This window comes from Cebidichthys violaceus, unplaced genomic scaffold, assembly GCF_023349555.1.
Source record: "Cebidichthys violaceus isolate CVI_PGR_0920_01 unplaced genomic scaffold, fCebVio1.0.p SCAF_13, whole genome shotgun sequence".
Classification (NCBI taxonomy): domain Eukaryota; kingdom Metazoa; phylum Chordata; class Actinopteri; order Perciformes; family Stichaeidae; genus Cebidichthys; species Cebidichthys violaceus.
Genome location: NW_027176296.1, coordinates 10,743,595 through 10,759,659, shown reverse-complemented (window position 1 = coordinate 10,759,659; position 16,065 = coordinate 10,743,595). Strand labels below are relative to the sequence as shown.

The 16,065-nt window shown below is 43.4% G+C and overlaps 1 protein-coding gene across 1 annotated transcript in view; it reads left to right on the top strand.

Annotated features, from left to right (window-relative positions):
* The window catches only part of LOC137870602 (inactive N-acetylated-alpha-linked acidic dipeptidase-like protein 2), a 344,795-nt gene that overhangs the window by 50,746 nt on the left and 277,984 nt on the right, over window positions 1-16,065 (top strand). Inside the window, exons 5-6 of the mRNA XM_068708006.1 lie at window positions 11,172-11,359; window positions 12,058-12,186. Of these exons, the coding sequence (XP_068564107.1) occupies window positions 11,172-11,359; window positions 12,058-12,186 (317 nt within the window). The remainder of the gene's footprint in view (window positions 1-11,171; window positions 11,360-12,057; window positions 12,187-16,065) is intronic.

Here is a 16,065-nt window from a genome sequence, read left to right as displayed (position 1 = left end):
TGCTTCTTGGTCTCACACTCTCTCTGTACATCTGCTCCCTAAACAATACGAAACACCATTGTCCGGGGAAGCCGGGACTAACAACAAACAAGTGCATGAGGTGGAATGATTAACAGAACCCACGAAAATTATAACATTAAACAAAAGGAAAATACATACCTGCAGAAGACAACATAACACGCATTAGTTGCTTCTTGGTCTCACACTCTCTCTGTACATCTGCTCCTAAACATGCAAAACAACAGAATTCACACAAAGGAATGCTGAAATCTCTGCATCGCTACGTTATATGACAGGGCAGCCTGACGTAAAAGTAAATGGCGCCAAAAAGGCTAAATGAAACAGCCACTAAACGTATATTTTAACAGTCAAAAAGGCACGTAACAGCTTGATTAGGTCATTGCCTTAACAGTTACTAAAGTGCGTAGCGTTCAACAGTTCCATTCCCGTAGAAAACAACAAAACAGTGCAACAACATTCTTCCACACAACGTACCCTCAACAATACGAAACACCATTGTGAGGGGAAGACGGGACTACGGGAGATTAGGTGGTACAGAAGAGGTGGGACATGCTTCTGCAGGAAGCGTTAACAAAATAAAACAACGCTAAATAAAAATAGCTCATTAAGATAAAATTCACATATTCAACAGAATCGTTATATGACAAACAAAATTGTAATATTACAAATCGAAAATAAGAAATAATAAAGTACATTTTTAACTCTGTTAGACTTCTTACAAGCTGAAGCTGTATACTCCCACCATAGTGTCTGCAGATTGCTCTTGTGTTATCCCCAACCACTATTCCATTCCTTGTGTAGATTTTAAAACAGTATCTAATATTCTGTAGGTGGCCCCACTGATCACAAGATATCGCTCCTCGAGCTGATCGAAGATATATCTGAGCTGAATGCTTCTAGAAAGAATAGCAGTCAATATGATTCATCATAATCACAAACCTGAAGAAATCCAAACAATCTGGAACTGTGGTACTGTACTGAAACATGCACCATTGATATTGAACCTCAGTTGGTGCTTGCTGAAGCATTAATGAGGTTAAGGGCAGTAAGACCATGACTTCATGGTGTTCTTTTTACAGATGCTTCATTTAACCTTTCGTGTGTGCAATAAACATACCCATGAAAAACATATACAATGAAATAAAAAAAAAGTATGCAAATTGCACTTTCACATATGACTGATTTAGTTTACAGTTATGGTTGATTTACCCTGAATGCTTCTCTTAGTGCACTAATACGTTGTCAGATTCTTAGGCTTAGCTAGCAGGCTTCTCTAAGCACCTCTTTTCTCAATCAAAGTCATCAGTGCTCTGTGTTGGAGTGATGAGCTTTGCTCTGTTCTTCCTTTCGCCTGCAGGAAGCTGCTTTGTGCATCCACTCTCAACACGCTGTCTTTGTAGAAAAGGCATACAAAGAAGCCTGGAGCATGCATGTTTGTGCATTTCTGTGTGTGATCGTAGTGTGTTTCTTTGGTAAACTGCACTGTACTTGAATACCAATTTGTGACATTCTTACTGAGCTGTAGTATTATACATTTTAATTGTATAAGTTTATATTCTCTATTTACTTTCCTCCACCTGTTTTTCCACTCACGTCACATCTCTTGAGACAATGACCTCTATCAACCAAATGCGTGAAGAAGATTGATATGTCAGTCTGCTTTCCATGGTGTCTAGAGGAGGGATTCATTTTAACACAAAAAAGACGAAAAATGTGTTGTCTGACTATAAAGCAAGGACTCTCTGTCTGTGTGTGTTCTTCACATATCTTGTGAACCATCCATCCTTTACACTTGGTGGGTGAATTGCTGTGGACCAAAGGATGTGCAGGGCAATTTGGTCACACGACATCTCTCATCTCATCGTTGACCGCTTATCCAGGATCGGGTCGCGGGGGCAACAGCTCCAGCAGGGGACCCCAAACTTCCCTTTCCCGGGCCACATCAGCCAGCTCTGACTGGGGGATCCAGAGGTGCTCCCAGGCCAGTTTGGAGATATAGTCCCTCCACCTGGTCCTGGGCCTCCCTCGGGGTCTCCTCCCAGCTGGTCGTGCCTGGAACACTTCCCTAGGGAAGCGCCCAGGTGGCATCCTCACCAGATGCCCGAACCACCTTAACTGGCTCCGTTCCACACAAAGAAGCAGCGGCTCTACTCCGAGTCCCTCACGGATGACCAAACTTCTCACACTGTCTCTAAGGGAGATGCCAGCCACCTTCCTGAGGAAACCAATTTCGGCTGCTTGTACCCGCGATCTAATTCTTTCGGTCATGACCCAGTCCACATGACCATAGGTGAGGGTAGGAACGAAGATTGCCCGGTAGATAGAGAGCTTTGCCTTGCGGCTCAGCTCTCTTTTCGTCACAACGGTGCGGTAAAGCTGCTCCGATTCTCCGGCCAATCTCACGTTCCATTGTTCCCTCACTCGCGATCAAGACCCCAAGGTACTTGAACTCCTTCACTTGGGGTAAGGACTCATTCCCTACCCGGAGTGGGCAATCCACCGGTTTCCTGCTGAGAACCATGGCCTCAGATTTAGAGGTGCTGATCCTCATCCCAACCGCTTCACATTCGGCTGCGAACCGATCCAGTGAGTGCTGGAGGTCACAGCCCGATGAAGACAGCAGGACCACATCATCTGCAAACAGCAGCGATGCAATCCTCAGCCCACCGAACTGTAAACACTCCTCCCCATGACTACGCCTCGATATCCTGTCCATGAATACCACAAACAGGATTGGTGACAAAGCGCAGCCCTGGCGGAGGCCAACCCTCACCGGAAACGAGTCCGACTTACTGCCGAGAACCCGGACACAGCTCTCACTTTGGGCGTACAGGGATTGGATGGCCCCCAGAAGTGGCCCCCTCACCCCATACTCCCGCAGCACCTCCCACAGTATCTCCTGGGGGACCCGGTCACACGCCTTCTCCAGGTCCACAAAACACATGTAGACCGGATGGGCGTATTCCCAAGCCCCCTCCAGGATCCTTGCGATAGTAAAGAGCTGGTCCGTTGTTCCACGGCCAGGACGGAATCCGCATTGTTCCGCTTCAATCTGAGGTTCGACTATCGGCCGAACCCTCCTTTCCAGCACCTTGGAGTAGACTTTACCAGGGAGGCTGAGTAGTGTGATACCTTGATAATTGGCACACACCCTCTGGTCCCCCTTTTTGAACAGGGGAACCACCACCCCGATCTGCCACTCCCTAGGCACCGTCCCAGACCTCCACACAATGTTGAAGAGACGTGTCATCCAAGACAGCCCCTCCACACCCAGTGCCTTCAGTATTTCTGGACAGATCTCATCAATCCCTGGGGCTTTGCCACTGTGGAGTTGTTTGACTACCTCAGTGACTTCCACCAGGGAAATTGATGATGCTCCCCCATCAGCCTCCAGCTCTGCCTCTACAATAGAGGGCGTAGCCTATTAGTCGGATTCAGGAGTTCCTCAAAGTGCTCCTTCCACCGCCCGATTACCCCCTCAGTTGAAGTCAACAGAGTCCCATCCTTACTGTATACAGCTTGGATGTTTCCCCGTTTTCCCCTCCTGAGGTTCCGGATGGTTTTCCAGAAACACCTTGGAGCCGACCGAAAGTCCTTCTCCATGGCCACTCCGAACTCCTCCCACACCCGCTGCTTTGCCTCCTTCATGGCAGCAGCTGTAGCCCTTCGGGATAACATATCCCGGAAGGCCTCTTTCTTCAGTCAGACGGCTTCCCTGACCACCGGTGTCCACCACGGCGTTCAAGGGTTACTGCCCCTTGAGGCACCTAAGACCTTGAGACCACAGCTCACCGCCGTAGCTTTGGCAATAGAAGCTTTGAACATCGTCCATTCCTGTTCGATGCCCCCAACCTCCACAGGAATGCTAGAAAAGCTCCGCCGGAGGTGTGAGTTGAAGATCTCCCGGACAGATCAGACGTTCCCAGTTTGCCCGCACTACCCGTTTGGGCTTACCAGGTCTGTCCAGAGTTTTCACCCACCCTCTGACCCAACTCACAAACAGATGGTGATCAGTTGACAGCTCCGCCCCTCTCTTCACCCGAGTGTCCAAAACATACGGCCTCAGATCCGATGATACGATAACAAAATCGATCATCAACCTTCGGCCTAGGGTACTCTGGTACCACGTACACTTATGAACATCCTTATGCTCAAACATGGTGTTCGTTATGGAAAATCCATGACTAGCACAGAAGTCCAACAACAAACGACCGCTCGGATTTAGATCAGGGAGGCCATTCCTCCCAATCACGCCTCTCCAGGTATCCCCATCATTGCCCACGTGCGCGTTGAAATCCCCCAGCAGAACTATGGAGTCCCCCACTGGAGCCCCATACAGGACTCCAGTCAGGGTCTCTAAGAAGGCCGAATACTCTGAACTGTTGTTCGGTGCATATGCACAGATAACAGTCAGAGTTTTCCCCCCCTTAATCCGCAGGCGTAGGGAGGCGACCCTCTCGTCCACCGGGGTAAACTCCAAAGCAGCGGCACTCAGCCGGGGATTTGTGAGAATCCCCACACCCGCCTGGCGCCTCACACCCTGGGCAACTCCAGAGAAGAAAAGAGTCCAACCCCTATCCAGGAGTACGGTTCCAGAACCAATGCAGTGCGTAGGGGTAAGCCCCACCAGATCTAACTGGTAGCGCTCCACCTCCTGCACAAGCTCCGGCTCCTTCCCCCACAGAGAGGTGACGTTCCACGTCCCCAGAGCCAGACTTTGCTGCCCGGGTCTGGTCCGTCGAGGTCCCTGGCCTTCACTGCCACCCATGGGGCAGCGCACCCGACCCCAGCGGTTCCTCCCGCAAGTGGTGAGCCCACAGGATGGAGAGGAGTGCCACGTTGCTGCTTCGGGCTGTGCTCGGCCGGGCTCCGTGGCAAACCCGGCCACCAGGCGCTCGCTGTCGGGCCCTCCGACTGGGCCTGGCTCCAGACGTGGGCCCCGGGCTTCCACCGGGCAGGGTCTCCTCGACTCTTCTTCGTTCTTTCATTGGGGTTTTTGAACCATTCTTAGTCTGGCCCTTCGCCTGAGACCAATTTGCCATGGGAGACCCTACCAGGAGCTCTAGGCTCCAGACAACATAGCCCTCAGGGTCATGAGGGCACTCAAACCTCTCCACCACTTTAAGGTGATGGCTCCCCGGAGAGTTGGAGTTCAATAATAATAAACTTTTGAAAAAACAAGCGTTATGTGTACAACATATATTGTACACAGAGTCCCTGTGTACAACATGTTGAACATGTCCCTGCCTCTTGTGTCCTCTGTTCTTCTTCCGGTTTTACAGTGGTTGGCATCCATCTCATTAGTGCATTAGCGCCACCTTCTGCCCCCAGGGTGTGGATCAGACAATAGACTTACAATTTTTTCCTCAAAACAAACTATTATAATTATATTAATTATAATAATAATAATATTAAAACAAGCAAAAAACAAAACAAACGAGCACTCTGACAAGCACCCTTTTCCCTGCATTTAAATCATACCCTATAAAAAAAACCTGTGTTCCTGAAGAAAGCTAACAGGACCCTAACCTGTGCTCAGCACTCCTTTCCTTGTCCATTCATGCACCCCTAATTCCCTCAGATGTCTTCCGGGGGCACTTTCTGCCATGGCCCATAGACAGCCCATTCAAAAGTTGGGACATAAAGCTGTAATTCCCTAGCCGCTACTCAGCACTCCTTTCCTTGTCCATTCATGCACCCCTAATTCCCTCAGATTATTCCTCATCATCTCTCTCTGCATCTCATACTCACTACAACTCACTACGTGCTCAACTGACTCCTCTTCTCCACATCCCTCACATAACCCAGTCTGTTGTTTCATTTTCAGTGTTTTGTTTAGCACATAATGGCCCAACCTTTTTTTTTTACCAAAATGTTTTGTTTGTTTTGTTTTGTTTTGTCTTGTTTTGTTTGTTCTGTTTGGCTCTGCCCTATGTAAAGCGTCTTTGGGTACTTAAAAAAGTGCTATATAAAATGAAAGTGTTATTCAGTGTGGCTTTGTGGCACAAGGCAGTAATACTGCCTGTGCCAAAGCACACTGACTGTAATCCTGCGGGCTTATTATTATTATTATTCAGTGTGGCTTTGTGGCACAAGGCCTGTGCCAAAGCACACTGACTGTAATCCTGCAGGCTTATTCAGTGTGGCTTTGTGGCACAAGGCAGTAATACTGCCTGTGCCAAAGCACACTGACTGTAATCCTGCGGGCTTATTATTCAGTGTGGCTTTGTGGCACAAGGCAGTATTACTGCCTTGTGCCACAAAGCCACACTGACTGTAATCCTGCGGGCTTATTCAGTGTGGCTTTGTGGCACAAGGCAGTCCTGTGCCAAAGCACACTGACTGTAATCCTGCGGGCTTATTGTTGGAATGCTGATTCAGCATTCCAAGTATTGTTCTTCGAATCTTTATTCAACTATTTCTTCCGTACGTATTTTGGCACTTAATAACTTCCACATTTCTTAAGCTACAGAAACCATTCAACTATATAAATGTCCAGCTTTTTCAGGAGAGGGGTGCTATTTTTCATAATTTTTCTAATCTTTCAACTTTTTGAATTATTAAGCATTTTGCAATTTATTTTTTGAATGGGATGTCTATGGAGAATATTTTTAAATCCTCTTAAACTTGTTCAACTTGCAGATCCTTCTACTTCCTCATACTACCCTGTTTTTAAAAGTGCTTTATAAATAGGAATGATTGAATGATCGATGTGGATGTGAGGCTGTATGTTGTTCTTTTTTAATGGAACTTAATCTCTACTTTATATGCTTATTTTTTTACTCCGTTTCATTAACATTTTTGTCAATAAATGCTTACAGATCTTCATCAAACATTCACTTTAAAGTGTTTCAGAACAACACAACATCTACTGCACTTGTCATGGGCAGCATGTCACAAACTGGCTCATGGAAAGTGACAAGGAGGGCGTCCAAGCAAGGCTGTACTTAACAATTAACACAATTTATTAAAATTCTGATAACTCAAAACAAACAATGTAGTGTGTAGCTCAGCAAAGTCAGTAGAGAAAGTAGTGCATGGATGTGTAGCATCTGTGCTGCTTAGGTGATGAAGGTGCCGCTCCAAAAGAAGGTGATGCAGGGTGGATGTCAGCTGTAGAAAGAGGGAGAGACAAGAAGCACATGGACCAGCTTTTAAAGCCTGGAAGGCCCAGCTGAGCTTAATCAAGCTGATGACCCTCCCTTGTCAGCCACCTGCCTGGCCTGCTGATGTTAGCCAGGACAGCGTCCAAGAAAGTGTGAGGGGCATCAGAGCCCCCCACCTAAGAACAAGGTTCCACCTTGACATCTGGAACACAAAACTGAAATTAAAGCTGCAAGCAGCATTGATCGGGCCCTCGCAACGTCACACACGTCGAGGGTACTGGCAGGACTCTGGTTGATGCGGCAATGCATTTCTGTGACCATCATACACTGCATGCACAAGTTAGATGATATTTCCTGCGTCGACCAGCAGCATAACAAGACCATGTTGCCAGGTCTTAAGCCTCAAATGTTTTGAGTGTACCTCCGATACAATCATAAATGTAAGCCTGTTAAGATCATTAAGAAAATGAACGTGTGAATGTGCTTCAATATTTGTAACATAACAGACTGTCAGGTTACTGGGATGGAGTTCAACTCCCTGCAGTGTCCTACTGATTGTATTTGGACTTACATGAAAGTTAACAGAACAGCAGTGTCATTTGTTTTCACTTGAACACTTTAATTTGACACTGTTTTCATTTTAAGCTCTTCTGTAACTTTAGATTGTAGTGTGAAGCATTCATTGTAACATTTAACCTGATTCTCATGTAGAAGCTCTAGACAGATCATTTATACTAATGCCCACTGACATGGTTTGAAAAACACTGTTGATTAACTTTTGTTCTCCAAGCATCTTAGTTTGCACATATTTAGATCAGAGAAGTCTTTTTCTCATGGTGTGCCCACAAACCCTGTTTGGGCCGCTGTTATTAAAGAATTCTGTTTACGTCCGTGGTTGCCAGTAGGTGGCGCTATGACTATGAGTTAATATTGGCATGCAGAAGTCCTAAAATCACAACAGCAATCAAGCATGTCAAGTTTGTGGCAGTTTTGACAAAGTAAGGTTGAGTTACAAAAGCTTGATGGATGATGGCGAATCATGTAAAATTGCCGCGACACCAAGTCCATGTTATCCGATGAAACATCAAGCTTTTAGTAACTTTTAATCGTTAAGGTCTTTAGGTTGTTCTGACCAAATTCAAAGCTGATCAGATTATTTCCCTAGGAGGAGTTCGTAGTGCAGCACCTGGAAAAGGAAATAAAACCACAAGAAATTCATACAAAATTCAAATTGGCTGACTTCCGGTTGGGTTTAGAGCATGGACCCCTAAGACTTTTTTTTAAGTCTACATGTGATACACCTGCTTACTTAATTTCATACATCTAGGTGAAACGCACTGCGAGGGCTGCATCGTTGAAATATTGTAGGGGGCGCTATCGAGCCGAGTTGCCACTCTGAAGCATTAAAATCACATCAGATAACTACATTCAGGATTTTGAATGTGTGTGACAAGTTTGATTTTGTTTTGAGTATTTTTAGCCCCTCAAAAACACCTTTGTTTTTCATGGCGAGGAATGTGTCGCCACGGCAACGGCATTTCACGAAACAACAAGCTTTGAGTAACTTTTAGTCGCAAAGGTCTTTAGATTGTTCTGACCAAATTCTAAGTTGATCTGATTAATTCCCTTGGAGGAGTTCGTTAAAGTAGAGCGCCTGGAAATTGAAAAAACGACACTAGAAATTCAGACTAAATTCAAAATGGCTGACTTCCGGTTGGGTTTAGGGCATGGCCCCAAGAGACTTTTATTTAAGTCCACATGTGATACATGTGCCTACCAAATTTTGTTAATCTATGTGAAACGTACTGCGAGGGCTGCTTCGTCGAAATTTTGTAGGGGGCGCTATTGAGCCGATTTAACACTCTGATTGAATAAAATCATATTATAGAACTACATTTTGGCCATGTGATCTGTGTGTCAAGTTTGCTTGTGTTTCAAGCTTTTTTAACCTCTCCAAATGAGCATCATTTTTCACGGCGAAGACTGCGTTACCACGGCAAACGAAATTTTGTAGGGGGCGCTATTGAGCCGATTTAACACTCTGATTGAATAAAATCATATTATAGAACTACATTTTGGCCATGTGATCTGTGTGTCAAGTTTGCTTGTGTTTCGAGCTTTTTTAACCTCTCCAAATGACCATCGTTTTTCACGGCGAAGACTGCGTTACCACGGCAACGGCGTTTGACGAAACATCAAAAGCTTAGAGAACTGGCATTATGAACTTCTTACATTTGTGTGGAACAAATTTGATGTTGATCTGATTTTCCAACTAAGAGAAACAAGCCAAAGTATAAAGACTTTAACTTACTGTTGCCAGTAGGTGGCGCTATGACTATGATTCAAAATTGGCTTGCAGATGTCTTCAGGCCTGGAGTTTAATCAAACATGTGAAATCTGGTAAAGATCTGATGATGCGGAGTTGAGTTACATCAGTTTATTCGTTCATGGCGAAAGATCGAAATTCGCAGAGCCGCCACGTCGCCACGCTTTGACAACTTCCTACAATTTTCACAATGAAGCATTATCAAGGTCTTAAGGCTTTTGTGACCAAATTTGAGAGGGATCCGATTAATCTGTGAGCAGTAGGGTGTCAAAGTACACAACATATGACTTCCTGTTGCCACTAGGTGGCGCTATTACTATGATTCAAAATTGTCATATACATGTGTTCAGGGTCAGGATGTTATGACATATGAGAAATTTGGAGCAGATTAGGCAATGTACAGCCGAGTTACAACAACTTCCTGTTTCATGGCGAATGGTGTTTGCCGCCACGCCACGGACACATAGTTCAATAACTTTTTGATCTTTGAGTTTCGTTTCACTGCCAAGGTCTCAAGAGCATACTGACCAAATCTGAAGGCAATCGGGTTTAATCTCTAGGAGGAGTTCGTTAAAGTACGGCGCCTTGAAACGGTCCAAAAACGTCATAAAATTCAAAGTGGCCGACTTCCTGTTTGGTTTAGGATATACCTCATTTTGACTTTTTTGTACGTCCCATCACGTTCCACATACCTACCAAATTTCATACAGCTAGGTGAAACCCAAAGTTGGGGCTACTCTGTAGGGGGCGCTATCGAGCCAAAATGTCATGCCGCAGCTGGACACCCCAATAATACTGGAATTTTCACCACGATTGAATTTTGTGCCAAATTTCAAAAGATTCCCAGTATCCCAAGCACCTCCTTTTTGCGATGAAACTGGTACGATAATAATAATAATAATAATAATAATAATAATAATAATAATAATAATAATAAAAAACATTAGAATAACAATAGGTCCTCCGCTCCGACTACGTCGGTGCTCGGGCCCTAATAAAAAACATTAGAATAACAATAGGTCCTCCGCTCCGACTACGTCGGTGCTCGGGCCCTAATAATAATAATAATAATAATAATAAAAAACATTAGAATAACAATAGGTCCTCCGCTCCGACTACGTCGGTGCTCGGGCCCTAATAACAAACCAAATCAAAGACAATACAGCATTATGAAATGGAGTAATGTTTTGCATTTCCTCACTAGACGTTTAGCCCCATTACAATAAAAGGGCTGACCTAAAGCACCAACCTCCATCTTAGCAGAACCAATCGTAGGTTACCTTGGATCCAAAGGAACAATTTAAGTATGAGAAATTTGAAATTTATGAGAAGCTGGGGATTTGGGAAGGAAGAGTCACATGACAGGACTAGTGGATCGATATAACTTTTTTTTTGCAGGAATACAGGAAAGCGAGGAATATTGTACAGTGAGGAGTGTGGTCAGCAGGAAATCAGGTTCAACTGTGTGGGTCATCAGCTGACAATCAACATCCTGCAAGACAAAGAAGAGTCATCTAACAAAACACAGACCCCTAGTGGAAAGGACGGGTCATCACAAGCAGTTGTGATTGTAACTTTAGTCTTTGTTTTTTATTTAATAAATGTGGACATAAGTGGCCCATACATACATATGTAATATAGTATAGTAGAGAAGCAATATTCATCTACAACCCAAAAAATAATTGCATAATGACATTTAAAAAAAAATCTGTTTTCAGATCGTTATGTGCTGGTTGGCAGTCGCCATGACAGCGACCAGGGAGGCGGGCCTTCAGCCATCATGAATCAACTAATCGCTGCACTGACCGAGCAGACTAAACGTGGATGGGTGCCAGATCGTACCACTGTGTTTTGCTCATGGGGAGGCTCAACCCAGGGGAACATTGGGTCCTATGAGTGGGGAAAGGTCAGCAAGCAGATCTTCTGTTTTTATCAAATGTCAGTTTATGGTTCAAAGATTATATAAGGATCACCAGCAGCCAAATCTAAACATGAACAATAGGTGGGTCCATGCAGCAGCTTGTGATATTCAGTTTGAATACTGGCTGGATGGAATTTGACTGAACCTTGTATATAATCTTTCAAATGGAAGTGGCCACAATTAAGAATTACAAGGAGAAAGAGGAGAGTCAATCAAAACAGTGGGTGTTCCTTCTCTATTCTAGTCTAACAATATGGCTGCAATCAGACTGTATTGTTTTGATTGAGGAAGTCTCATTTATGATTGCCTATTCATTGTTCTTTTCCCCACATAAGTCAGTTACAGTCTGGCTGACTCTAAAACTCAGGACAAAAATATATTTTTGTCATGTATACTTTATAAAACTGTCGGATTTAATTAAAATGTAGGTTCCAAACTGATGGTTTTGAATTAGATTACGTTAAGTCACAAGAAAAGCAGAAAGAACTGCGGACAATAATGTAATCCTAAGAACTGCAAAAGACTCTTTCTGTGGACTTGAGATAATGATAATGAGGATGAGTGTGATGACAACAATTATACTGTTCTGAATATCATTGGGAGTGTGATGATAATAACCTCTTTGTGTGTGTGTGTGTGTGTGTGTGTGTGTGTGTGTGTGTGTGTGTGTGTGTTCCCATCAGGATAATAATGTTATCCTACAGAGCAGTGCGGTGGCCTACATCAGTCTATACTCTCCAGTAAGAGGGACGGAGACTCTCCGAGCTACGGCTTCTCCAGCACTGCTGCAACTCACTTCAGATATTCAGAGAGTAAGTGTTACTGTTGCTAGCTAGCCCACTACTGCTACTACCACTGCTAGCACCACTATGCCTGCTAACATCAATGCATCTGTAAGTAGCAATATGACTACTACTAATAACACTTATACTGCTGCAAACTTCTCAAGTACCTCTACTACTCCAGCACATTTTAGATATTGAGAGTAACCTGTAATATTCAACACTAACTTTTTTTAGTAATTAGGATACTAAGCAGTTTTACATCAACTTAATAATGAAAAAGTCACATACAAAAGTAGCTAAAGAGAACCCTACAGCATATTTGCCTGCTATTGTCTCTAAAACAGATGTCTGTGTGGACGCTAATAAGCTCTTGTGCAACGTTGTGAAGTGTAGTGCTGTGTGGTTGCAGTTCTGACTAACAGAAATAATAAATTATCACTAATGCAACAAATATTTAAATTTTTTTATAATTTTAGGATGCACGTTTTGCTGTCCCTATCTTTTATATGTTAAAAACGAATAATTGGTTGCCAACCTCTCAAAATGGTTGCCAAGTGTACCATCACAGAGCTCCAACAGGTCAGCTGGGCCAGGCCGGCTGATTCAACAGTATTGTTATTGTTACCTTTTGTAATTATAAGTATTAGTATGGAAATCATCTTTCCACTGTTACTAAAAATGTTCAAATATTGTTACATTGTAATATTTATCTTGATTTGTGTTCATTTGTGTTCATGGTGTGTATTGTGAATGATCAGCTGGTCCAGCTTTGGGACGCCCCTAGAACTGAACCAAAATATACAGTTTGCTGCAACAGAATGCAAGATTAGACATGAACTGACACAGAGATGCACACTGACTTGCGGACGCAAGCCCATACTCAAATATGCGAATGATCGCATGATCCTTCTGATTGAGATAATAATGAGCATAATAATGAGGGGGGTTGGGGGGGTGGACCATGCATGTTTTGTTTGTTTACTAAAAAGTTAAAGGGTTTTTTGGGATGATGAAACGAGACAGGTTTTTAGGTCAGTGTTTGCAAGCCCGGCAGCCGGTAACGTTCACAAATTTTGCAGTCAAAAGAGAGAGAGAGAGTGAGTGTGACTGACGGTGAGTGTGAAGTTAACAGTAAAATATTCCCATGTCTTGCTTGCCACCTGCTGATTACTGCTGCAACTTTGGCCCAGACTCACTTAAGATGGGCTGACCTTTAATAAATGGTGTTGGGCAGTACGAATGTTACTAGTTTAACTAAAGTTCTCAGTAGCTAGTAGTAGCGTCGCTGTTTTCTGATTCTGATAGCTTTTAGCTTGGCTTTTTTATTGATCAAGTAGTGTGGTAGGGTCCACACAAGCTACATTTCACCAAGCATTCCTGAAGCTCAAGGTCAGAAGTTAAAATGTGAAGGATCAGTAAGTGACGCCACCGCCAACCACAGATGTGTTTGTGTAGCACACAGATTTACAGTATTTGTACCTGGGCTGATGCCTATGATGTCTTTGCTGCTGAGACTACAGACTACAGCTTGAGTTGACTTGATGGAAAGTTGGCAGAGGGTTAGGAAGGAGAGGACTTGATCCTTAGGGAGTCGCCGGGGCCGTTGGCCTACACATACGGCAACAAACATACACATAGACGCCATGTCCTCAATTATGCTTACTTTAAGCCTAAATATAACTGAAATGGATCAGTTTTATAAAAATTCACCCCGGTTAAGTTTTCATGAATGGGGAAATTAGCTTTAAAAACCAAAAACCTTTTTTTGTACCAGGCTATAAACATGTTTATTTCTGCTGTAAAGTTTGGCATTTGAACTATGAAGATTGACTCACTTTTGGAGGCAGCCTCAAGTGGCCAGTTGAAGAATGGCAGTCTGTATTTGGCTTAATATCTAACACAGTGCTTGAGCCGTTCTGAGCTGTGCGTCGGCTCGTCCAGATAATCTCCATTTTTTTTATGTTCATATGGCTTATGAGGTGCAAAAACACTTATGCACGTTATGAATCAACATGATGAATCACTGATATGGAGAGAACAGAGCAGAGTACTGGCAGCTTGAGTGAAGAGCCGGTGCGCAAGAAAGTCACGCCAAAGAGTAAAATGTAGTTGTGCCGTTGAGGAGTCCAGCCCTAGTGTATTTCAGACCAATAGTATAATTTATAATATTATGTACCAAATTGACAACATCTTTATGCTTTATGATAGTGTGTAGGAAAATTATAATACTCTAAGTCTAAAATATGAATAGATCATTATATAATCATATTAACACATTTGTGTTTATACAAATGATTCTGTCAAGATAGTTATTTTATTTTCTTCCACAGATTTTGTCAGTTGTGCTGCCCTCATACTAGGAAACACCGTATTGACATTTTTACCCATACCACGCTTACTTTACCTCCATTAATGTTCCTAAATTTTCTCCACTTTGCTCTCTTCAGCTCCTTGTTCTCCTCACACTATTCTTTAAAGTATGTCACATTTTTTGTGAGAGGGGGAGAAAGCCACTCTCAATATGATCTGAATAAAGCTTCACTCTCACACATCCCACATTTCACATTCACACACAATCTGCATTGGCCATTCTCCTGATTAAGTAGGCTATAACAGCTCTATGATTCAGCCTCCCAAACTGTCTCTTTATTCCAACCTGGGGGTGTTTTGCAGATATGTTCTGCCCTCGCAAACATCTTCTTCTCAACTTTCACCATCTCTTTCAACTTTGAAAACTTTTGCCTTTTGAAAAAAAAAAATCACATCTCATCGTCACTTTCTCTCATGTCCTTCCTCCGCCTTCACCGCCGCCTCCTCCTTTTCTTACTCTTCTCCCTTAAGCACTACATGCCTCTCTCCCCACCTTACTCCTTCTCCTTCTATCACCTCTTAATCTCCTCTTTCATCATCAGCGCTGCACATCTCTCCACCCTCTCATTTTCCTCATTAAAATCTGCCTCTTACGTCTCTTCTGTCTGCTCTCTTTGTCTCTTCAGGTTATGCTGTACAGTATTTTTATGTGTCTTTAGGTTTGTCATCCATCCTTAGGAAAGATTCATGTTCTTTCTAGACACCTATAGGCGGGTACAAGAGGTCACGAGGGAACAGATCGCACTGTGCAGTGTCCCTTGATTCCCCTGCTCTTCCATAAACTAAACTAATTAGAAGGAATGGCCCAGTTTACATGTGACATTCAGCTGTTATGAAGCTCTGAGGCCACAACAAGGAGACATTTTAACAAAAGATATTTTTTTGAACAATGGGCCGAGGTGTCCCCTGCCACCAGGTATCTGGAAAACATGAAAAGTAACTTTTTTATGAAAAAGGAGACAACTCAGACAATGTGTGCTGCTTCTGCTCTGCTTTTTCTAGGAAATGTATACATTCTGTTGGGCTTCAAGTCTTTCATGTTTTTTTTATACTTAAATATAAGTCGTTCATGTTTGTAGCAAGCAGCTCTAATACTGCGTTCTTTAAGGAATATGGTTAATATAAACCTGATTCTCAGATGTCACTCTTACCTGTCATGAATACCCAGGGTACATTAGAGCTGCTGTAAATACTGCTGTAGAAAATGAAACCTGCAGGAGTTTATATGCAGCGTGCTTCATCTAATTGGCGTTCTCTTCATTATCTGAGCAGGATTTCTCACCCAACTCAACACTTTTTTAAATTAAATCACTGCTACCGAGAGCATGATTGCCCATATATTGCTCCACATACCCACTTAGATTCACAGTGCATCAACCACACCTGTACATTTTACTGTGTTTTGTCTGAAAGCTGGCTTTGCTTCTGGTATTTTGGAGATGGCACAATTAAGTCATAAGAGGAGCAGCCATGACGACACATCCCACCCACTTTTTGAAATGATTAGTTTTCACCGTTTCCATCATACCAATAAAC